Genomic DNA, 24,798 nt, shown 5'->3' on the forward strand with positions numbered 1-24,798 from the left:
ACCCAAGACCCTGGGTTGAGCCCCCAGCCCCCAGGCAGGACACTCCAGCTCCTGGCTTGAGCACCCAAGCTCCCAGCCCCCAGGCAGGGCAACCCCCCCTCCCCCAGGGCTGAGCACCCCGAGACCTCCTCACCCCTACAAACCCCTCACCCCAGTGCCAGCCCAGTTTCCCCCAATCCCTAACTGGGAGCAGGACGCAAGGGCAGGACATGCCAAGCCCAGAGTGGCCGCAGGGATGTGCGGGGACCAAGGATGGCCAGGGGCCCCCAAGCCCCCCCCCCCCCCCCCCCATTTTTCATCCTTGGGGGGTGCAGGGAAAGGGTGGGCACGAGGCTGGAGCGAGGTTTATTGTGGGATCCAGCGATGCCGGAGCGATACACGGAGCAGCTACGCAGTGGTGAAGCAATAAATTAAGCCATGCAGAAGTCATGGGGGTCCCATCCTGCCACGTCGCCCGCTTGGGGGAGGTTTGGCAGCTGTTAAGCAATCAAATAGCTTTAGGCTTTATTCAATATATTAAATCTTAAGAATTAAATAATTACGGAGCAAAGCGGGTTCTGCTGAACATCTCGGTCCTGTCCCAACCGCCCCGAATGGTGGTTTTTTTGGGATGGGTGGGAGCCGGCCGTGGGGTGTACCAAAACCCCCTGGAAAACACCTAAATGTTGGTATTTTGGCAAAATCTTTCCAAAGGGCTTGGAAAGGGGGGCTGCTGGCTGTCCCCCAGGGAAGGATTGCCCCCCTACCCACAGCTGCGGCAGCACCCAGCTTGGTGGGTCCCTGTGCCATGGGGGATGCTTGGGTGCTGCTCCGTGCCGGCGGCTCCTCGTCCTGGGGAGCCACGAGATGCGCCGGGACGTGGATTTGGCCCAGTTTTGGGGGATGCTGTCCCTGGACGGTCCTTTCCCAGTATAATCCAGCCCTCCTTCTGGGAGAGGCACGCCGGGCACTGCAGGCCTGCCGGGGAATTCCTGCTGCCTCCGCCGAGCCCACGGCATCGCCCCTGCCAACGCGCCGGGCGGGCAGGTTTGGGCAGCACCCACTGCCTGCCTGCTCCGACGGGTGCCAGCGATGGGGTGGGTGCCCAGCTGGCCACGGGGACCGCGGCAGAGGCTCCGGTGCTTGTGGCATCCAACCGGGGGGCTTGGGGTGGGCTACCACCCCCGTTGGCATCCCTGCCAGGCGTCCGATGATGGATCCGGGGGGGATTTTTATAACCAGGCTGGAAGATTCCTCCCTGGCTTTTTTTTTTTTTTTTTTTCTTTTTTCCTATTTTTTCCTCCTCCTTGCAAATTAAAAAGGCTCCAAGGAGGGGTGGGAAAGGCAAGAGGCTGTGAGCAAAACCCCCTCTGTGTCCGGCAGCCATCGTGGTGTTGGCTTCGCTGATTCTCCGGCGCAGCCTCCGGCACGTGCCCGGCGCTCACTGCTCTGGTTTTGGCTTTTCCAGGGAATTATTCAGCTTCTTCAGCGTTTTTTTAATCCGCAGAGCAGTGAGGCGGGCCGAGGGGCTCTGGTACCAGCACTCCTTCATGATCTTCGCCAGCGCTGACAGAACCTGGGGGAGGCACCAAAGAAAAAAAAAAAAAAAAAAAGGAAAAGGAAAAGGGATGGATTTCATGGAAAGCAAAGATCTGGCTGGGGATGGGAGCGGGGCAGCCCCCCCCGGGGACTCACCGAATCGGAGAAGAGGCGATTGGGGACCACGGGGGTCTGCTGGTCGATGCACACCACCTTCTTCATGTCCTCGAAGCTGGGGTCGCTGGGGACAGCGTCGAAGAAGGGTGGCCGGTACTCCTCCACAATGCCTGTGGGAGCGGGGTGGTGTGAAGGCAGTGGGGAGGGGGCGCAGGGCTCACCCCCCTCCCCCTCCACATCAAGGGTTGCCCCCCCTGGGGGGCACGTGGGGCTCCAGGTGTGATTTGCCCCACCGTGCCGGCGGTGATGCTACCCATGGGGTGCATGGCTCTAGCGTCAGCTGCACCGTGGGACCTCACTGGGGTGGCTCCAACACTGGTTCCAGCACCACTGGTGGCTCCAGCACCAGCTCCAGCACTGCTCATGGCTTAAGCACTGGTTCCAGCACTGCTGGTGGCTCCAGCACTGGTTCCAGCACTGCTGGTGGCTCCAGCACTGGTTCCAGCACCGCTTGTGGCTCCAGCACCGGTTCCAGCACCGCTCGTGGCTCCAGCGCTGCTGGTGGCTCCAGCATCAGCACCAGCACCGCTGGTGGCTCCAGCACCAGCTCCATCACTGGCAATAGGCCAGCACCAGAATTCCCATGAATAACAGCCCCAGCACCGGCTCTAGCACTGGCATCCAGCTCCCGGCACCGATGCCACAGCTCCGCTCCGTGCCTCCACCTGGCAGCCAGCCTGGTGGCCAGCCCACCAGCTGGCCCAGCTAATCTCTGCTTAGTGCCTCCATATGGCCGTGTCCCCACCGGATTTAACCCCTCTGGGCCACCCCAAGCACCCATCACCTCCCTGGGGGTCCGCTGCACCCCACATCCCCCCTGCCCTGGGGCTGTGCCGGGGGCTGTACAGCCCAGCCTGGAGGGGGGGGGATGCCTGGAAGGGTTAAAACCAGCTGGTTGGAGGTCATCCCCCACCCATGGCTTTGGTAATTCGGAGTAAATGTTTAATCTGAAGGAGCCCTGGGGCAGTAAATGAGATTATGGGGGCCAGCCTGAGCCTGGGGGGGGACCTCCTGCCTCACCCGCCAGTGCCCACCATTTAATTAATGCTTCTAATGGACTTTGCCGGCGGTGGTGAGCAGCGCTGGCCACGGCAGCCTTGAGGAGGCTCTTCCACAGCGTGGGGGACCTTGTCCCCATCCCGAATCCCATCATTCCCCAGCCAAGCCCCGCTGGCCGGAGGTCCCGGCCATGGCCAGCTTCCAGGCAGCGCTCGAAGCTGCTTGTTTTCTAATCAGCACTGAACAAACAAAGCGCTGATTGAGTCTAATGGGCCCTTTAATCAGGGAGCCGGGTGCTGACACTAGATTACAGTGTTTATAATTTACAGCTAATCTTCTGGGCGAAGGGAAAGAAAGAAAAAAAAAAATAAAAAAAGGGACAAAAAAGGAGGGAAGGAGGGAGCGGGTGCAGAGCGGGGCAGCCGGCCGGGAGCTGCTCACCGTTCACCACCGTCCGCCGGGTGATCTCCCAGAGCACCAGCCCGTACGCCCAGATGTCCGTCTTCTTGTAGGACTCAAAGCAGTCAGTGCGGATTTGCTCGCTGAGCACCTCCGGGGCCATGTAGCGCTTGGTGCCCACCCGGGGATTGTTGCCAATGTCCAGGTAGTCGCTGCCCTGGGAGTGCATGACGGCCAGTCCTCGAGGGGTAGAAACGTAGAGTTATTGAAGATGGAAAAGACCATTAAGATCATCAAGTCCAACTGTAAAATGCCAGGATGCTGGCCACGGTCAGCACCATGGTTGTGCTGTCTCCTTAGGATGTTGGGGTACTACATCCCTGGGGTACCACATCTCTGGGGCTCCATATCTCTGGGGCACCGTATCCCTGGGGTGCCAGAACCCCAGGGTATCACATCCCTGAGGCACCACATGCCTACGGTGTCACATCCCCAGTGTGCTGCATCCCTGGGTACCATGTATCTATGGGTACCACATCCCTGGGGTACCACATCCCAGGACACCACATCCCCGGGGCAACATATACCAGGGTATCACATCCCAGAGTATCACATCCCTGGGATACCACATCCCAGGGCGCCACATCCCCAGGGTGCCATATCCCCGGAGTACCACATCCCTGGGGTACCACAACCCCTGGGCACCACATCCCAGGGTGCCACATCCTTTGGGCACCATATCCCTTGGGCACCACATCCCCAGGGTGCCACATCCCTGGGGCACCACATCCCAGGGTATCACATCCCTGGGATACCACATCCCAGGGTGCCACACCCCCAGGGTACCATATCCCAGGGTGCCACATCCCCAGGATACCACATCCCAGGGTGCCACACCCCCAGGGTACCATACCCCAGGGTGCCACATCCCCATGGCACCACATCCCTGGGGCACCACATCCCAGACTTCCCTGGGTACCACATCTCAGGGTACCACATCCCTGGGTTACCACATCCCTGGGGTACCACATCCCAGACATCCCCGGGTACCACATCCCAGGGTACCACATCCCTGGGGTACCACTTCCCCAGGGTACCACATCCCTGGGTGCTGCATCCCACCCTCCCATCTCACCCAGGTCTGCGATGCAGCACTGCCGGTTGCTTTTCACCAAGATGTTCCTGCTCTTCAGGTCACGGTGGGCAATGGCGGGCTTGCCCTGGGTGCCGAAGATCTCCACGTGGAGGTGGACGAGGCCGCAGATGATGGAGGAGGCCAAGCCCAGGCAGGTCTCCACGTCCAGGGCCGTCCTCTGCAGGTAGTCGTAGAGCGAGCCATTCTCGTGGTAGTGGGTGATGAGCCAGAGCTGGGTGCTGGAGTTCCTTGATGTCATGTCGGAGGCGATGAAGCCTGGATGGAGAGAAGGTTAGGACCACGGAGCCACTGCACAGCCACCCTCCGGACCCCCTGGTCCCCCACTCACCCAGGATGTTGTCGTGCCGGAGGAGGACGGTGTTGTAGATCTCTGTCTCGCGGAACCACGACTGCTCATCCCGGGAGGAGAAGATCTTCACGGCCACGCTCTCCCCATGCCACACGCCTCGCCACACCTCGCCATAGCGTCCTTTTCCTGCCACGGCCATGGCACCACATCACGCGGCCCCTCCAGCCCCTGGTGCCCTCCCCACCCCCAACGTGATGAGCATGGTTCCCGCTGTGGAAGAGCAATGGAGCCCCACAGGGTCCGTTGACCTTGGCCAACTGCCACCCATCCACCCAGCCGCTCTTCCCCTCCCCTATCAGCAGGACAGGGGCACAACTTGGGGTCTCTACGGGGTTTTGGTTGAGATGGCCCCATCCAATGCCCCCTCCTGGGTCTGGCATCTGGTGCCATCTCTGGCTGCAGGGGCAAAGGAGTCCGGCACCTGCCCAAGCATCGTCTGGGGTGGCCGGGGCAGCCTCCCCCCATGTGTGGCCACTGTCCTTACCCACGCATTCCACGAGGGTGATCTGCCGAGCCACCGTTCGCTGGACGAGGAAGGGCAGCCCCGAGCCGCTGCCCGTGGTGCAGTCATCATTCAGCAGGTCCTGCGCAGCCGGGGTGGCAGCGGGGTCAGCCCAGCCACCAACCCCCACCCCGGGTATATCCGTCTCTCCCACACCTCGGGGGCATTCGGGGTCCCCCCTGAAGCTCACCCACCTCTAAAGTGCTGTCTCCCACCATGGATGCCTTCAGCATGAGATCCGTGTCTCCCAAGTCACTCTTCTTGTGGCGGTGCTGGGCCACCTTCCAGCAGAAGAGTGCTGTGAGTGCTGCGAGGACGAGGAGGGCAAGCAGTGGGACGAAGATCATCAGGAGGACATTGGGCAGGGAAGGCGTCTGTCCCAGGGTCTCTTCTCCTAGGTGGGTGAAATGATGGGTGGGATCATGAAGGTGGACATGGGTGGGTGAGTGGAGGTCTTGGTGCTTGGGCTTGGATGTGGGTGGGTGGAGGTCTTGGTGCTGGGCTTGGACCTGGGTGGGTGGAGGTCTTGGTGCTTGGGCTTGGACGTGGGTGGGTGGAGGTCTTGGTGCTGGGCTTGGACGTGGGTGGAGGTCTTGGTGCTGGGCTTGGACCTGGGTGAGTGGAGGTCTTGGTGCTTGGGCTTGGACCTGGGTGGGTGGAGGTCTTGGTGCTGGGCTTGGACGTGGGTGGAGGTCTTGGTGCTGGGCTTGGACCTGGGTGAGTGGAGGTCTTGGTGCTTGGGCTTGAGTGTGGGTGGGTGGAGGTCTTGGTGCTGGGCTTGGACCTGGGTGAGTGGAGGTCTTGGTGCTTGGGCTTGAGTGTGGGTGGGTGGAGGTCTTGGTGCTGGGCTTGGACCTAGGTTGGGTGGAGGTCTTGGTACTTGGGCTTGGACTTGGGTGGGTGGAGGTCTTGGTGCTGGGCTTGGACGTGGGTGGAGGTCTTGGTGCTGGGCTTGGACCTGGGTGAGTGGAGGTCTTGGTGCTTGGGCTTGAGTGTGTGTGGGTGGAGGTCTTGGTGCTGGGCTTGGACCTGGGTTGGGTGGCTCTGTGCTGCGGTCAACCCTATGGATGGCAGCTCAAGAAGGGACACCTGAGGGCATCTCGCTGGCCCTGTCCCACCTGGGAGAGGGCGACCCTCCAGGTGCTGAGTGAGGATGAGGAGGATCTGGAGACCCAACCAGCCACATGGGCAGCTCTGCCCCTCTCCCCCTGGCTCCTCGAAGGGGATCATACCCCTGTACCTTGCAGGAAAATCTCCAGGTCAGCATTGCACATGCTGGAGTCGCAGCACTTCATGCCGTACTGCTCCGTCACGAGCGTGTGGCAGTTCTCCAGAATGTTCTGGGAGAAGCAGCCCCGGTGCTGGGTGATGGTCCCCTCCTCCTTCCTCTTGCTGACGAAGCACACCTTGCCCGTGCAGGTGGGCAGGCTGCAGTGGGGCACGTCGCAGGCGCACAGCAGCTCGTCTGCAGGCACGAGGAGAGGGCGCGTTGTGCCGTGGGACCACCCTGCTGCCCATCCCAGGGTGGCTTAGGGGCTTTGGGGGACAGTGACATCTGTCCTGAAGACTCTCGAACCAAATTTCAAGAGTGGGCAACCTGGGACCACCATGGTCCAGGCTGGGGAAGGTGGCTGTGGGTGCTCAGCACAGGGAAGCCCATCCTGAGAGCTGGAAAAGTGCTTGCTCCTGGCTGGCACCCAAGCACCAGCTCCAAAGTTGGGGGGTCACCTGTCCCCACACCCCCAGGGAGGCAGCAGAGAGGCCATGCATTCAACCCCCCCAACTGGGATGAACTGGGATGCTCTGGTTCACAGCACAGTGTCACATCACGCCCACGGGGTCCCAGGGGACATGGGAGAAGGTCCCGGGAGCCAGGATGGGACCAAAAGCCACCAACTCACCCAGTGCCCCCCCAGTGGGTGCTGCGGGGACACTGTGTTTTGGGCGCTGGGTGCTGAACCCGGGGGTCTTTCCTGGAGCTTTTCCCAACTTTCCCCCCCGCCGCAGCGCCGGAGCGGCACGGAGGGCAGCCCCGCTCCCAACCTCCCGATTTAGCTCTGCCCTTTCGCGCAGAAAATATCCCTCCTGGAATCAGCAAGTTCAGCGCGAGGGCAGCCAGCCAGACGGCAGCCGGGGAACGGATGGCTGTGGCCACCCCCCCGTCCTGTACCTGTCACCCCCCTGCCCCAAAAGCTGCCCCGTGCCAGGGCCGTGGGGTGGTGACGGGGTGATGGGGCTGGGTCAGTGACCCCCCCAGTGGTTGGTGGCCCCATGGGCAGGATGGAGACCCGGTGGGGACTTGTCCCCCTGACAAGCTGTGCTGCCCCCCACCCCCAGCACAGCCACGCTGCTTCGGTCCTTCCGGCACAAGCACCCAGCCAGGCTCTGTCCCCATGTCACCCCAGGGGTGACGAGGAGCTCGTCCCTGCTCCCCACCATCACCCCTGGGAAAACCCACGTTTTAAAGCACGTGCGTGCGAGCCTTTCCCTCATCTCCCCTCCGGTGATGTCAAAGCACTTGATGAACCGTAATTAATTAAGCCCAGATCCTCTCTGGGAGGCACGTCACCATCCCAAGGGGGAGAAGCCCCTTGCTGGGGACAACGTGGGTCCCCGAGGAGCCCCGCATCCCTCGGCGCTCGCTGCAGGCGAGCTTGAACGAGCCGCCCTCCGCCGTGGTTTATTTTGAGCAAAGCCATGACGTTCCCAAAGAGCCCAGGGTTTATTTTAACCACCCCGGGTGGGTGACAGAGTACTGGCTGCCTTCACCGCATCTCTTTGGTACTCACCGGCGGCGAAGCCAAGGGAGAGGGTCATCAGCGCCAGCACCACCCGGCCGCAGGCTCCGCACAGCATCTTCCTGCGGAGAGCAAGAGGGGGTGAGAGGCAGCCCCCCGCACCCCCCATCGCCAGGCTGGGGGTGGCCATGGGGGCTTTGGGAAGGAAATGGGGGGGACCGGTGAGCGATGGAGGACAGGCAGGGCGGTGGGAGGTGGGATGCGCTGCTTGCACGCGGAGTTTGGCTCCGGACGTCCTGGGTACAGCCCTTCCTGAGAGCAGATCCCTAGCACCTCCTGAGCTTGGGGGATCTCCCCACGGTGGTGTGGGACACCGTACCCGGCCCCTCGGTGCTCAGGAGCCCTCCAGGATGGGGACCTCGCCATGTCCGTGCTGCCCCAACAGCCTTTATCCCAGCAATCCCTATTCCGGCGCTTCCCACCATTCCCATCATGCAGCCGCCGGCAGACCCCACGGGCTCGGCCACCACGGCGAGTGCGGTGATGACACGTTCCCAGGTTTGGCAAGACTCCAGGTGGAGGATGGAGCTCAGAGCCCCCACGCTGCTCTGCATCCCCCCACCAGCACCGCAGCTGACGGGTAAAAAGCGGCGCTGGCTCCCAGGGGGGCTTTTGTACGGAGTTTATCCATGACACAAGCAGAGGTGCTGCGGGAAGCCAAAAATTCCTCCGCTGTGCCTTTGGGGGATGTTTGGCTATTTTTTTTTCTCTCTCTCTCTTCTATTTTTTTCCGGGTGAAAGAGACATTTCTGCCAAGCCAAACACGGCGGAACCGGCGCTGCCCCCCACCCCACGGCATCGCTGCCCCTTTCGCATGGCTGAGAGCTTGGCTGGCGGCGACCGGGGCTCCCCAGCCCCTCCTCGGTTCATTCTTCGTGATTCCCGACATAAACACGCCAAAGTCGCCGTTTCCTGCAATTGAAGGAGCCCTGCCCAGGGCTGCCGGGACAGGAATCAAGATTGTTTAGATTTTGGCCTTGATGGGGAAGCGAAGTCACGCAAGCCCAGCCCTCAGGAGCACGCATGTCTACGGCTGACCCAGGCAGGCTCTAGCTGTGCGTAAAACGGGCTTTTCCTCCCCAAAATAGCTCGCTTGGTGGGGAGGAAACGGCAACTGGGTCCTGGGGCTGGAGGGCAGGAGCGGGATCTGGTCCCATGCACCAGGAGCAATGACCAGCTGAAGCAGCACTTCTCCCTCGGCTGGCTTGGGATCAGCTTGATTTTATAAAATTAATTCCCCTTGGAGGGGGGCTGCTGCTCTCCCAGCCTCATGGATGCTCCCGGGCACAGCGCTTCTCCTTGCAATCCCTAGAGCTGCAAAACGCATCTTTTTAAAGGGAAGCTGAGACTCCCAGGTGATGCTTTCCCTCCTCGGGGCCACTTCCATAAAATCCGGAGCCATTAGACGGCTGCGGGATATTTGCCCTGAAACCTCACCCAGAACTGAGCAAACAACCCAGAGCCATTCCTGGCATCCCATGGGAAAAGCATCCCAGGTGCTTCTGTAACGGGTCAGATCAAACAACCCAGAGCCATCCCTGGCATCCCATGGGAAAAGCATCCCAGGTGCTTCTGTAACGGGTCAAACCAGCCTGCGCATCCCCATCCCAGCCTTTCTCCCTCCTTTTCCATGCTGGAGCTGCGGCTCACGCGCCCTCCTGGTGTCCAGAGCATCTTTCCCAGCCTGGCTGGGGGGCGATGGCAAGTCATGGTGCCATGTTACATCCTTCCATCCTTTGGGATTTGCAGCAGCAGGAGGAGAAGGAAAAAAACCCAACTGGAACCTCTTGGATGGGGCGCGGGCGCTGGCAGAGGTGGCTGGGAACCATGGGCAGCCGTGGGGGGTCTGGAGCAAGACCCAAACCCAGGGATGGGAAATTTTCAGGGATGGGGAAACCCTGCGGAGAGAAAAGTGAAGGGGCTGGTGGTGGTGGTGGGGAGATGGAGCAGGAGGTGTCCCTGGGGACATGCAGGATGGCTAAAGGAGCCCTGGCTTTTACCAGGGCGGCTCGGCGGAGCTCTGCAGTCCCCCGCTTCTGCTCTGCCCTGTGGTTTCTGCTGCTCCCAGGGGGGTTTTGCTGCAGGATGCGGCTTGTGACTCAGTTCCCCCCTGTTGCCTTTTCGCAGGGAGCCAGGCACCGCAGAGACCCTTGTGCCGGAGAGCCGGTGGGAAGCAGGATGAGCCAGGCGGGCGCCGGCCGGCTGCAGGTCCGAAGGGCAGGTTGGGCACCACGTTGGAGTCAACAAGAGCTTTGCCATGGATTCTCCTGGTTTCAGGCAACAAGGAGAGGTTTTTCTCCCCGCTCCCCATAGATGCGGCTTGGTCACACACACCCCCTGGCATCCTCCGGTTCGACTCGGGGACCCCCACGGGTGGGCTGTGCTGCCCCGGTGCCTCCTACACCGCTGGGCATCGCTGCACCGTAAACCAGAGCCACGCACGGAGCGTGGCAAAGCGGCTGGTGTTCATCTCTCCGCGGGGCTGGCATCACGCGTGGCTCCTCGTGCAGCGTGGGGATGAGGGGGGTGCTCCTGCCCTGTGGTGGGGTTTGGATGCCGGCGACAGGGCACAGTGTGGCCGGCACCAGCTTTGCTTTAGGGGCTTTGTTCCGTGAACGGAGCCTCTTGAGCGGCTGTTTGGCTCTTCCTCGCCCACCCCTCCTTCCAGGGACTCGGGGGTTGGCTTTGTAGAAGGGGTGCGTGGAGGCGTTGCATTCTGCAGCGGCGCTGCCCTCGGTGCCCCATTGCCCTTGCTCCAACCCCCGGCTAGCGGAATTGTCAACTTTTCCTCAATTTTTCCCCATGGCTTTTCCAAATACACCCAAACTCCCCGTTTCCCGTGTCAGCGCCAGGCTTTCAGCAGCAGCCGTGTATTATTGCAGCTCTTTAGCAAGGACCTGGGGGTGCATCCTGCTACCACTGCACCGGTGTAAACCCAGATTTATGTGCCCGACTCCACCAGTGCCCCAGTTCCAGCCATTGCTAATCCTGACGTCAACCCCGGTGTTGCACCGAACATGAAGGAAATGGGCTCAAATCCTGACTTCAGCTGCCCAGGGGTAAATCAGGAGGGAGGTGCTGAGCTCGGTGCAGCCCTGGACCCCACGGACACGCGGTGCTTCCCCACTCACCTACAGCATCCGCGTCCTGCAGGCGCTCACGGCACCGCCGGGCCCCGGCAAGGCTCTCCCGGCTGCGGTCCTGAGCTTGGCAGCGGCGTGTGCAGCTCAGCCAGGGCAGCTCTGCTCCGTGCCGTGCGCCCCGGTTTGGAGGAGCTTCATGGATCTGCTCCCCTCCCGCCACCCGTCCCGTCCCGGTGGGGGCTCCCGTGGCCGCCGCGTTGCCCGTCCCGGTGGCGGAAGGTCTCCGTTGTTGTCCCAGCCCCGGGGGCTTGGCTCGGCGGCCCCCGTTGTCCGAACGCAGCTGCTTGGCAAGTGCTCTGTGGTCTGGATGTGGGAGAAGTCAAAAAAATGTTTCTTATTACTGCCTCTTCCTGCCTGGCTTCTCTCCACCACTCCCAGCTAATAAAGCATTTCCTATTGCTGAGCACACATCCAGGGCCAGCCTCCCTTCCTCCCGCACCCCGGGCCCCAGCTCCATCCTGGTTGCTCTCCCTCAACCCGTTCCTCCCACTCCTGCCCTTCCACCGGCTGCTTTCCAACCCCATTTTCCAGCTGGCAAGGCAACCCCAAAGCCTTGGTGGGGGGATGTCCACCACGTCTCCCACCCCGAGCATCATAAAACCTTGGGCAGAAACGCCGCCAGTTGCTTTGATGGTGCCGGGGGTGGGAATGGTCTGGAGAGATGCTGTGGGAATGACCTTGATGTGCTTGGCCATCCCTCCTGCCGCAGCATCCATCCCTCCTGGGGATGGGAGCGTCACGATGGAGCCAAGGGGCTCCCCAGTTATTCGATGCTGGCCACAATGCTTTTGGGGTGCTGTGCTGGAGGGTGGGGGGGGAACACCCCCACCCCCCATAGGGATGCTCTGCCCTGTCTGTGGGCACGGAGCAGGGCTGGGGTGGGCCCAGAGGGTTTGCTCAGTGCCTCCTGCCGACACGTTCCCCGCCGTGGTCCTTGGGATGCCGTAGCGACGGGGGCTGGGATGCCAGCAGCGGGGCTGTTCCCACGGGGGGAGGCTGGGCACTTCCCACTCCCCCAGGACACGTGGGGCTGCGGGCAGCAGAAGCATCGCTTCCCCTTTTGTCATTTCGGGGTTGGTCTTTGGGCCACCCCACTTTCAGCAGCTTCACGCTCCTCCCGGCCCCCTCCTCTCCTTCCAGCGCCTTCCCGAGCCCCATCCCTGCCTTGGTCCCAGCCATTCCCCCAGCGCGGTGACCCACTCCCACGGGCAGGCAGCAACGCACGGGCTGGCATCGCAACCTCTTCCCTAACGAACTTACAGGGCCTGATTTCCCTCCCCGTTCCCCGTTGCACCACCAACCCCAGTTGCACCATGAACCCAACTGGCACCCGGAGCCTCCCGGCGCCGGAGGGGGGAGGGCAGCCAAGAAGCTTCGAGTCTTGCCAGCCGCCTCTTCCCAGCTTATCGCCCATGATCTAGGAAGTTCAAACAAACAAAAGCACAAAACCAGGATAAAACAGGAGGGACCTTCATGGGTGACCTTGCCCGCGCGGGGGCCGGGAGCTTTGCAGAACCGGCGCAGGGGAAACGGGCAGTTTCCATCAGATAGAATCCACCCGGGAGGGAGCTGGTGCCTGCAGACACTGTATCTCCGTGACCATCTTTGCTCCGGTGAGCGGGTCTTGGGGATCTGACTGGTGATCAGCCCCTCCCGGGGTTATTCCTGGGTGGCTCTTGTGTCCCAGCTGCCTCCCGTGGGTGCAGGCACACGATGGGCAGGATTTTCCCTTCGCAGCCCAGCTCTCTGGTGACGGCTGGTGCTGGCTGCTTCGGTCCCTGAGCTTTCATCTTCCAAATGGGGCGGCAGCGGGTTTTTTTTAAACCATAATCATCACTGCGGGGAGAAATAATTGCTTAAAACAATCTAGAAGTTACTAAGTCTTAATCCTGGGTGACCTGAAGGGCAGGGAGGGGTGGGAGCCCCAAGCCGGGCTGCAGCTCTGGCACTGCCGCGGTGGGAAAGCAAATTAATCCAGGACTAAAGGTGCATTAACGAAGATACCCAACGCACCCCATGCTCCCAGTTGCACCAGTGCTGGTGCCAGCCCCCGGCTGGGGCAGACGGGGTGAATCAGCGGGGCTGGGCCCCCGCCTCGGCACTGGGCTGAGCGCCGGCACGTCGGCAGCACCGCACCTCACCGTCCCGCGGCGGCCGTGGCGCAACCTCCCCCCACCCCCTCGACGTCAAAGACGAGACTTTTCTGCCGTCGTTTGGGTTCTCAGCGCCACGACTTCACCCTACAACGGGGCTCCGGCATCCCCGGAGCGTTGGTCGGACCCCTACCATGGTTTCACCGCTGTGGCAGAGGGGGTTGAGGGGCCGGTGGGACCCGGCTCTCCCTTCCCCCTACGTGGCAGGAGCCCGGCTGGCACCGTGCGTGCCGTGGCTTCTCCATGTGCCGTCCGCCCCCGGCTCATCTGCCAGCCGCCGGGAGCTGGCGAAGGAGGGCAGCCACGTGCCGGGGAGCCCAACGTGAGCCAAGGGCTGGAGGGGAACAGACGGGGAGGTTACGGCTCCTTCCTGACGCTCATCCTTCCCTGCCTGCCCACAACGCGCCCCAAACCTCCCCCCGCCCTCCAAAAGCAGGGAGGGGGGCTTCTGTCCCCCTAAAGAAGGGGGCAGCGAGGGGAAGGGGCTCCGTCCTGGGCTGCGTGCCTGGCCGAGGGTTATTTGCTGTATTTTATATTCTTTTATATTACTTATTTAGTATAATCAAGCCGCTCTCGCTGCTGGTCACTCTCCCTGGGGATCAAACCCTGGGTGCTCCAGGAGCCAGCACCCCACTTTCACATTCCTATTTTTTTTTTTTTTTTTTTTGGATCTATTTATTCCTATAAAAAGCCTGATTTAAGGGCTTGGAATCCAGGGAGCACAAGCTCCCCGCCGCTGCAGCACATCCAGGGGATGCCAGCACCTACCAAAAAAAGCATCTGCATGGCTCCCCGTGGGAGGGGGGCCCGGGGGCTTCGTGGGTGCAGGCGAGGGGTCCCAGGGCTCCGTGTGGGCACAGGCTGGAGCTCCTGGAGGGTGGTTTGCTTGGGAAGAGGGAGCACTAGGTCCCATCCCGGGTAATGTTGGAACACAAGAGCTGCCTCCCCTCCTATCACCCCTGCCCCGGAGGGCAGTGGGGGAGGGAGCCTGGGACACCCCCCCCCCGGTTTGGTTTCCAGCCCTCGCCTGGCACCCGGAGCTCAGGTCAACCTTCCTCCAGCAGAGATGCTTCCCCATGCCGAGCCTTGGTTTGTCCTTCTGCAACCCAGGAATACGTGGGAACGGGGAAGCGAATGTCACCGAGGGGGTGACAGGGGGGCCAGGGGATGCTGGCAGCAAGGGGGAAGCATTCCTGCCAGCCTGACAAGCAACCCTGAGCTTTATTCATGAAATCAATGCTGTTAACATGGCAACCGCTTCCATTTTAATTCTCACAGCCACATTCCACCACACGCTGCGATATCAAGATCTCAGGAAGAGCAGAGGGGGAAAAAAAAAAAAAAAAAAAAAAAAAAAAAGAGGAAAAAAGAGAGGAGAAAAGAGCCACTTCTGACACAGAACTGCTCCCTGGCAGACCCAGAACCTGGCTTAGGGCAGGGTCTCAGCACGGCGGAGCCCAGTATGACCAGTGCCAGGCCAGGGTGGCTGCCCTTGAGGTGGGAGAGGATGAGGGGCTGGGGACCTGGGACCACAGGGGCTGTGGCATCGTAGCTGGGTATGTCCACAGCATCCTTCTCCCTTGAGCATCGCCATCCTGCTGAGCAAGGAAACCACCCCGTGCCAAGAACTTAAGCAGGTCCAAGGGGCCAGTGGGGACCTTGCCCCCACCCTGCCACCTCCCACCTTAGCGTTTCTTCTCCCCTTTCTTCTTTTTCCCCTCGTTCTTCTCCTCCTCCGCCTTCTTCTTCTCCTCCTTCAGCTCCTTGTACCTCCACTTGGGTGGCTGCAGCAGGTGCTTGTCCTTCCCGCGCTGCCTGCGCTCCCTCGAGCCGGCAGGAGGGCAGGAGGCTTTGCTCACTTTGATTTTGGGGATGGGCTCCCCAGGGAAGATGCTGTTGATGCGCCGCAGCCGCGGGGGCAGGAAGCGCAGGAGGCCACCAGCCGGCTGGCGCGGCTGCAGGAGCCGGATCTCCGACACGGCTTGGCCATTGCAAGAGGATGCCCCGGTGCTGGGGCACGATTCTGGCTCAACATCTGGATCCGGCACGTGTTGCCCGAGGATCTCCGGCACGGACAGCCTGCGCTTGCCCACCTCGGGGGGGCTGTTGGGGCAGATGGTTTGGCAAGCGGTGGCCACGAAGGGGCTGGCGAGGGAGGTGGTCATCCTCACCATGTGGTCCATCACGCCGTCCTCCTCAGGGTTGCGGGGGAAGTTGAAGGTGAATATGGATCGGATCTTCTCCGACAGCCTCTTGGTCCTGGATTTGGGGCTCAGGGCTTTGGCTACCAGTTCGGCCAGGGCTGGCCACTCGGGCCGGTACTGGGTGCCAAACTGCTCTGCCCGCGGGCGCCGCAGGAGGGTTCTGATCCTCACGGTTGTCTCGAAGCGGCCGGTGAAGCTGGCCCATTCCCTGGCAGTCTTCCCCTTGACGGGATCCATCGCTTCCAAGTCTGCCCCTGGAGACACCGGGATGCAGACAGCATCACCGCAGCATCCCACCCTGTCCCACCCCGGAGCGCTGGGTCCAAGCGCAGAGTGAGCAGCCATGCCACCCCTTCCCCCCAAAATCCCGGGATGTCCCTGGGGGGATGCTCACCGGCCAGGAGCAGGGTGGCCACGCAGTCCTGCCGCCCCTGCACCGCAGCCTTCATCAGCGCCGTCAGGCCCCTGGGGTCTCGCTTGTCCACCTCAAGTGCGGGGTAGTAGTTGAGGAGGTAGTTGACGATGGTGATGTGTCCTTAACAGCCAGAGAGAAGCTGCGTTAGAGTTTCGACAGTTAACGAGTGATAACCACTGATGCCTGCAGGAGAAAATATTTAGCAACCGCATCCCATGAGGACGAAGATGCAGAAACTCGGAGGGATCAGGACTGAAAGGGTTTGGGGTTATTTTTTGGAGGGCTTTGGCCGTGCAGGGAGCAGTGCTGGCGCACCAGCTGCTTCAGCAGAGAAGGCAGGAAAGAGTCCAAAAAAGCAGGGAAAAAAAAATAAATAAAATCAGCATCAAGGATAAAGTGGGAATAAAGCGTGATCCCGACTTTGAGATCCTCCTTTTCCCCACCGTTAGTCGGGATGGAGGGAGCTGGACTCTTCTCCTGCCATGAGGAAAACCCTCGGGATGGGAGATTTGGTCCCTGCACGTGGCGTTTGCCAGCTCGGAGCCCTGGCGCAGGGAAATAAATCCCTGTGGCTCTGTGGGGCTTTTCCAGAACACACGGGGCAGCTCGGGCTCAGCACCGCTGCTGGATGTGACACATCAAGCCAGACAATATTCCTGTAGGAATTCCCATTTTTCCCTCATCTGCCCGGTTTTACAGTGGTGCTAAGACCAACCGTAGGCTTTAGCCAGAGAGGGTCACATCCCTTGGGATACTCAGCTTTCCTGATTTTCGGGTTTTTGAAGGGGGCACGCAGGGTCACATCACTGGAGGGGTCTCAGGGGGCTGCCCCGTGCCCAGGCTGCGCGCCGTGCCTACCTGCCTGGGCTGCCATCATGAGGGCCGTGTTGCCATCCTTGTCCTGCTGGTTGACATTTAGGTAGGGGCACTTCTGCAGCAGCGGCACGATGTCCACGAAGCCCTTGCAGCAGGCGACCATCAGCCCGTTCTGGAGAGGGAGCAGCACTCAGCACCGGGGTTGGCACAGCATCATCCTCCCCACCGCGGTGCTCCCCGTGGTCCCCCCACCCCAAAGCAGACAGGCTCAGGATGGGAAGAAAGATGAGGGTCTGCCGCAAGGAGCGGATCAATCCCAGGGGACTCATCCGTCGTCAAACCCATCCCACCCAGGGCTTCCAAACCCATCCCACCCAGGGCTTCCATAACCATCCCACCCAGGGCTTCCATATCCATCCCACCCAGGGCTTCCAAACCCATCCCACCCAGGGCTTCCATAACATCCCACCCAGGGCTTCTATAACATCCCACCCAGGGCTTCCATAACATCCCACCCAGGGCTTCCAAACCCGTCCCACCCAGGGCTTCCATAACATTCCACCTAGGGCTTCTATAACATCCCACCCAGGGCTTCCAAACCCATCCCACCCAGGGCTTCCATAACCATCCCACCCAGGGCTTCCAAACCCATCCCACCCAGGGCTTCCAAACCCATCCCACCCAGGGCTTCCATAACATCCCACCCAGGGCTTTCATAACATCCCACCCAGGGCTTCCATAACCATCCCACCCAGGGCTTCCAAACCCATCCCACCCAGGGCTTCCATAACATCCCACCCAGGGCTTCTATAACATCCCACCCAGGGCTTCCAAACCCATCCCACCCAGGGCTTCCAAACCCGTCCCACCCAGGGCTTCCAAACCCGTCCCACCCAGGGCTTCCAAATCCATCCCACCCAGGGCTTCCAAACCCATCCCACCCAGGGCTTCTATAACATCCCACCCAGGGCTTCCATAACATCCCACCCAGGGCTTCCATAACATCCCACCCAGGGCTTCCAAACCCGTCCCACCCAGGGCTTCCATAACATTCCACCTAGGGCTTCTATAACATCCCACCCAGGGCTTCCAAACCCATCCCACCCAGGGCTTCCATAACCATCCCACCCAGGGCTTCTATAACATCCCACCCAGGGCTTCCATAACATCCCACCCAGGGCTTCCAAACCCGTCCCGCCCAGGGCTTCCATAACCATCCCACCCAGGGCTTCCATAACCATCCCACCCAGGGCTTCCATAACCATCCCACCCAGGGCTTCCAAACCCATCCCGCCCAGGACTTCTATAACCATCCCACCCAGGGCTTCCAAACCCGTCCCGCCCAGGGCTTCCATAACCATCCCACCCAGGGCTTCCAAACCCATCCCACCCAGGGCTTCCCCACCTGCTTTTGCAACCACCATCCTTCAGGATTTGTCTGTTCCCAGGGAATCCTCTTTCTACTCCGTAGGGTACCCACACCACCTCTGTAGGGTACCACTCACCCTCCCATTGATGTCCAGCTCCGTGGCCTCACTCCGGGTCACCCCGTGCTCCAGCCTCTCCTGCACCAGCTTGGCATCATTCCTGGCACAGCACTGGTAGAGGCTGAGACCCCCGGCACCACCGGCCCCCGGGGAGAGCTCGTAGCAAGGGTAAACGGAGTCATCGGAGAAGATGCTGCTGCTGTCCGAGGGCTCTGACTCATTCTCCTCCTCCTCTTCCTCCTCGTAGTGCAGCTCTGGGTCGGAGGCATCCAGGCTGGAAGCGGGGGCTGCAGCATGTTCTCCTCCACCGCAGGCATCTGTCATCCGGCCTGGCCGGGGGGAGCGCGCCCGGCTTGGCCCCGAGCCCTGTCCGGGGCCAGGAACCCCTCTGCGGGGGACGAGGGGACACTCCGCGCCGATCACCCCCCTGCGCAGACACAGAGGGGCCGTGGGAACAGTGTGGGCTCCGGCATCCCTCATCCCACTGGGAAGCATCAGTTTGTTCCCAGCCGCCGGCGGCACAACCAGTGGGTCCAGTTTCCATCCTCTGTTCCGTGTAAACGTTTGTACTGGGGGCTTGGATGCTGCGAAAGCCCGGCGGGGAGAGCAGCTCCCCACGGCACCGAGTGGGGAAAATGAGGGGACAACTTGGGGGTCCGAAAGGGGGACAGATGTCCCGCGATCTAGGCGTTGAACCACAGGAGTGGGCACACTGGGAATGGCTCCAGGGATGCTGATGGGGGCACTGGGGCTGTCGTGCCCAGCACCATCAGGATGGGGACACTGGGAATGGCTCTGGGATGCTGATGGGGGTATCAGGGCTGTCATGCCCCGTGCCATCAGGATGGGGACACTGGGAATGGCTCCAGGGGTGCTGGTGGGGGCATTGGGGCTGTTGTGCCCAGTGCCAGCAGGATGGGGACACTGGGAATGGCTCTGGGATGCTGATGGGGGCACTGGGGCTGTCGTGCCCAGTGCCATCAGGATGGGGACACTGGGAATGGCTCCAGGGATGCTGGTGGGGGCCTCAGGGCTGTCGTGCCCAGCGCCATCAGGATGGGGACACTGGGAATGGCTCTGGGATGCTGGTGGGGGTATCAGGGCTGTTGTGCCCAGTGCCATCAGGATGGGGACACTGGGAATGGCTCTGGGATGCTGATGGGGGCACTGGGGCTGTCATGCCCCGCGCCATCAGGATGGGGACACTGGGAATGGCTCTGGGATGCTGATGGGGGTATCAGGGCTGTCGTGCCCAGTGCCATCAGAATGGGGACACTGGGAATGGCTCTGGGATGCTGGTGGGGGTATCAGGGCTGTCATGCCCAGCGCCATCAGAATGGGGACACTGGGAATGGCTCTGGGATGCTGATGGGGGCACTGGGGCTGTTGTGCCCAGCACCAGCAGGATGGGGACACTGGGAATGGCTCTGGGATGCTGATGTGGGTATTGGGGCTGTCATGCCCAGTGCCATCAGGATGGGGACACTGGGAATGGCTCCAGGGCGGTAGGGATGCTGATGGGGGCATCCAGGCTGTCGTGCCCAGCAACAGCAGGATGGGGACATCTCCATCCCTCCCCATGCCACGCGGCGGGGGTCTGAGCCCCTCCCCACTTAATCCGGTGCACACCAAAGCAGCTGCAGACCTTTCCTAGCTGCAGAACTAGAGAGAAGGGTTAAATCCTGCTCCTTAGGACCAAGGAGCAGGGGCTGGAGCAGCTCCTGAGGAGCCCCTTGAACAGCACTACACAGGGCAACCCACAGCCCTGGGACAGGAACCCACCGGCTACAGCCCAGCAGCAGAAATTAAACCATTTTTGCTTCTAATTAGGCCCTAACTATGAATTGATTGGTGCTGTGAAAGGAGGAAAACCTTCACAATTCCACCAAATTTCACTCTCCCACCCCTCTCAGGCATCCCAGAGCAGGCTTTGGGGATGAAGGATGCTCCTCTCGCCGTACCCTGATCTTACCTGGGGGCTGCTCAGACCTTCCCCACGGGTCCCTCCTCAGCCGGAGACCATCCCAGCTCCAACCGGGGAGGAAAACTTGGCGAGAAAGAGCAGGAAAAAAAATAAAAAAATCACCCCTACCCTTGGCAGTGAGAAAGAGGTGACTGCTCCGGCTCCGAGGTGGCCTTTAGGCACCAAAGCTGTGACGAGTGGCACGTTGCCGCGGGCTCAGCTGGCCAAGGTATCTTAATTTAAACCGTTGCTTAAAATGGCTCCATCCATCCTGAGCAGGATCAGGGCTGCTCCGGCAGGATTTAGCATCTTTAGCTGAGGAGCTGTTGGCAGTCCTGGGCTTTTTACACCCAGCTCACCTCGAGAAGATGCTGCTGCCTGAGCAGCCCCCAGAGCTCTGCTAAACGCCCCCCCCCCCAAATAAAACACCCCCCTTCCAACTCCTTTACAAGCAGGTGAGTCTGCTGAGCAGGGAAAACTGGGAACTGCTGCTTCAGCCAAGGGCACTGATACCTGTGACCGTGCAGTGGGACTAAATAAACTCTGCAACCCCCCCTCAGGAGGTGCTGTGCAGCATCCAGCCCACCATCACCTCCTCCTCCTCCTCCTCCTCCTCCTCCTCCTCATCCTCATCCTCATCCTCCTTATCATCCTCATTCTCATCCTCATCCTCACCCTCATCCTCACCCTCCTCCTCCTCCTCCAGGCATCACCATACCAAACCCCTCAGAGCAACCTCAGCCAAGGAGCTGCAAAAACTGGTTTCCTGAATTCCAGGTGAAACCTGACCGCTGTCTCATCTTCATCTTTCATTTTTTATAGGTTTTTTTTTTTCCTGTGTTTGGTTTGGGGTTTTTTTAACGTGTTTTCTGAGGTACGGTGGCCAGCTGGCCTGTGGGATCTGGGAAAAGGTGCTTTGAGTCCCTGGACCAGCTGTTTTTACAGCAAAAAGGCTGGAGCGTGATCCCGGAGTAGATTGTGGGAAGCCACGTTCTCCATGGAAAGGAGCCGTTAAGGCGGGATCCCAAAGGTCACTGTGTTTGCATCCGTGAGGATGAAAATACGGAGCAGATGAAGGATCCCAGCTGTTTCCTCTGTGCTGGGCGCATCCTGACGGGGCTGCTGATGCTCAGTGTTGGGATTCTGATGCAGAACGTTGGAATCCCAATGCAGAACGTCAGGATCCTAATGCTGAACTTCAGGATCTCGATGCAGAACATGAGGATCCCGATGCAGAATGTTAAGATCCCAATGTGGAACATCAGGATCCTGATGCAGAATGTTAGGATTCTGATGCAGAATGTTGGGATCCTAATCCAGAATATCAGGATCCCGATGCAGAACATCAGGATCCCGATGCAGAATGTTAGGATTCTGAATGCAGAACGTTAGGGTTCTGATGCTGGATGTTGGGATCCCAATGCAGAACATCAGGATCCCGATACAGAACATCAGGATCCTGACACAGAATGTTAGGATTCTGATGCTGAATGTTGGGATCCCAATTCAAAACATCAGGATCCCGACACAGAATGTTAGGATTCTGATGCCTAATGTTGGGATCCCAATGCAGAACATCAGGATCCCGATGCAGAACAAACATTAGGATTCTGATGCTGAATGTTGGGATCCTGATGCAGAACATCAGGATCCTAATGCTGAACTTCAGGATCCCAATGCTGAACTTCAGGATCCCAATGCTGAATCTCAGGATCCCAGTGCAGAACATTAGGATTCTGATGCTGAATGTTGGGATCCTGATACAGAACATCAGGATCCCGATGCAGAATGTTAGGATTCTGATGCTGGATGTTGGGATCCCAATGCTGAATCTCAGGATCCCAGTGCAGAACATTAGGATTCTGATGCTGAATGTTGGGATCCTGATACAGAACATCAGGATCCCGATGCAGAATGTTAGGATTCTAATGCTGGATGTTGGGATCCCAATGCAGAACATCAGGATCCCGATACAGAACATCAGGATCCTGACGCAGAATGTTAGGATTCTGATGCTGAATGTTGGGATCCCAATTCAAAACATCAGGATCCCGATGCAGAACATCAGGATCCCGATGCAGAATGTTAGGATTCTGATGCTGGATGTTGGGATCCCAATGCAGAACATCAGGATCCCGATGCAGAACAAACATTAGGATTCTGATGCTGAATGTTGGGATCCTGATGCAGAACATCAGGATCCTAATGCTGAACTTCAGGATCCCAATGCTGAACTTCAGGATCCCAATGCTGAATCTCAGGATCCCAGTGCAGAACATTAGGATTCTGATGCTGAATGTTGGGATCCTGATACAGAACATCAGGATCCCGATGCAGAATGTTAGGATTCTAATGCTGGATGTTGGGATCCCAATGCAGAACATCGGGATCCTGATGCAGAACGCTGCGGAGCTGGAGCTGGGCTCTGCACCCACTGTGTCCCCCCCCAGCCCTGTGTCACCCCAGCCGTGCCCCCCACCCCTGCCTGGACCCGGAGCTGCTGGGATCCTTTTGGCACCACGTGCAGCCCTCTACGCCGCGGGGGATCCACCGCCATGCCAGATCCCTCATGGCAGCACCAAGAACCAACCCTCACCCCCACCTCGGGGCTGAGCCCCCCTCTCCCACCGCATCGGCAGGATGGCGTGGCCAGCTGGGTGTCACCCCGCTGTGACACCCCCTGCCCCACAGCCCCCCTCCCATGCTGCTTTAGCTCGGGAGAGGACTGGGAGCAGATTTAGGGCTTAGGGAGTTATCTGGGGAGCACCGTAATCTGCCGTGAGCGCGAGGCGGTGAGCCGGTTGCATAAGGATGAGGTCTGGGGTGCCATGGGTGCAGCACCGCCCCCCCCCCTCCTTTTGCTGGTACCTGCGGTGGGGAGGGGGTTTTCCCCAGCACGGTGCAGTCCTATGGGGGCAACCAGGCCAAGGAGGGGACAAGGAGGGGTGGCAGCAGGGGACAGATCTTTCTGGCAAAGCCTTTTGGCACCGGTGGGGCTTTGCAAAGCCTCCGGCTGCCACAAGGGGATGCCGGAGGCCGCGGGAGGAGGCTGAGCCCCGGTCCCCCCCTCCCCCCCCCTCATCTTGGGGTTAAATCTGATCTCTTTTTATTATTGACTTTTTTTTTTTTTTTTTTGTAAGAAGTTTGTAGACGTTGGACGAATCCTCCCCGCCTTCGTAGCATCCTTCCAGATGCGATAGCACCCTCCCAGGTGTTGTAACAACCTTCCAGATGTGGTGGCATCTTTCCAGAGGTCATAGTATCTTCTTAGATGTGATGGCAACCTCCCAGGTGTCATAGCATCCTTCCAGATCTCATAGTACCTTCCCAGATGTGATGGTATCTTTCCAGAAGTCAGAGCATCCTCCCAGCCATTGTAGCATCTTCCCAGATGTGATGTCATCCTCTCAGACATCATAGCATCCTTCCAGATGTCATAGCATCCTTCCAGATGTGATGGCACCCTCCCAGCCATTGTACCATCCTTCGAGACATCATAGCATCTTCCCAGTCATCGTAGCATCCTTCCAGATGTGATGGCATCCTCCCAAACATCATAGCATCCTTCCAGATGTGGTGGTATCTTCCCAGGCATCATAGTATCTTCCGAGATGTGATGGCAACCTCCCAGATGTCATAGCTTCCTTCCAGATCTCATGGCATCTTCCCAGATGTGATGGCGCCCTCTGAGACATCATAGCATCCTTCCAGACATCATAGCATCCTTCCAGACATCATAGCATCCTTCCAGATGTCATAGCATCCTCTCAGCCATCGTAGCATCCTTCCAGATGTGATGTCACTCTCCCAGGCATCATAGCATCCTTCCAGATGTGCTGGCATCCTCCCAGACATCATAGCATCCTTCCAGATCTCGTAGCATCTTCCCAGCTGTGATGCCACCCTCTGAGACATCATAGCATCTTCCCAGATGTGACGGCATCCTCTCAGGCTCCATTGCACATACCTGATCCTCACGGCTTGGGAACCTCTTCCTTAAGGATATCCCGGAGAGAGGGAGGGAGGGAAGCGCAGCTGGGGGATGAACAACCCAGGTGACAGGTGGAAGCGGTGATGGGGAGGACAGCCCTGGCCAGAGCACCGGTACTGGCTCTTTTGCTGTGGGATGCTGCTGAAGAGCGGCTCCTCCAGCAGCGGAGCATCTCTGGGTGAACCCACACGCACTAAATCACAGCCGACACTCAGGAGCATCTGCACAGGTGGGGGGTGGGGGGTGGGAAGGGGCTGGGAAGGGGCTGGAGGCCAGCCCTGATCTTTCACCCCTCGCTCAGGGTCCGGCTGGGAACGCCGAGCCCGGTGGTCTGGCCCAGGTCACTCCTCCCTCACTGCCTGGTCATCTCCATCACAAAACCGGCGCGCAATAACTCAGCGTGGAAGGGAAGTGGAGGGCGTTGATTTAAACCTGGGGACGGGGTCTCCTAACCCTGGCCCTCCCCACCGCGGTCAGGGCTGGGTCACGGCCGAGTGCAGCTCCCGAGGGCCGTGGGGACATGGGGACACGCTTTGCTGCGTGGCCGCATCCAGCCCCGCTGCCGCTGCGCTGGGGTGATGCCCAATGGAGGAGCTGAGCGGCAGCCCAAGGGCTGGATGCTGCCGGAGGGGTGAGGAGGGGGCTGGAGTGTCACAGCCCTGCTCCCAACCGGGTGGTAAATCAGCGGCGGGTGTCACCGGCCGAGGTGACAAAGCCAACCCTTGGCA

General features: G+C 60.0%; 2 protein-coding genes across 2 annotated transcripts; both read right to left on the reverse strand.

Annotated features, from left to right (window-relative positions):
* Nucleotides 1-426: 426 nt before the first annotated feature.
* ACVRL1 (activin A receptor like type 1) lies at nt 427-12,827 on the reverse strand. The gene is made up of 11 exons (XM_080368788.1): nt 12,511-12,827; nt 11,030-11,344; nt 7,890-7,960; nt 6,341-6,565; nt 5,295-5,494; nt 5,083-5,182; nt 4,578-4,724; nt 4,229-4,504; nt 3,136-3,333; nt 1,675-1,805; nt 427-1,555 (listed from the first exon to the last, which is right to left on the reverse strand). The coding sequence occupies exons 3-11, from the start codon at nt 7,954-7,956 to the stop codon at nt 1,421-1,423; spliced, it is 1,479 nt and encodes a 492-aa protein (XP_080224914.1). The 5' UTR covers nt 7,957-7,960; nt 11,030-11,344; nt 12,511-12,827; the 3' UTR covers nt 427-1,420.
* A 58-nt stretch (nt 12,828-12,885) lies between these two features.
* ANKRD33 (ankyrin repeat domain 33) lies at nt 12,886-21,757 on the reverse strand. Its single transcript, XM_080368787.1, has 4 exons — nt 18,135-21,757; nt 16,672-16,801; nt 15,793-15,933; nt 12,886-15,652 (listed from the first exon to the last, which is right to left on the reverse strand). Exons 1-4 carry the CDS (start codon nt 19,236-19,238, stop codon nt 14,880-14,882), a joined length of 2,148 nt encoding a protein of 715 aa, XP_080224913.1. The 5' UTR covers nt 19,239-21,757; the 3' UTR covers nt 12,886-14,879.
* Nucleotides 21,758-24,798: the final 3,041 nt, after the last annotated feature.

The sequence above is a fragment of the Falco punctatus genome, assembly GCF_963210335.1.
Source record: "Falco punctatus genome assembly, chromosome: 18".
NCBI classification, from domain to species: Eukaryota; Metazoa; Chordata; class Aves; order Falconiformes; family Falconidae; genus Falco; species Falco punctatus.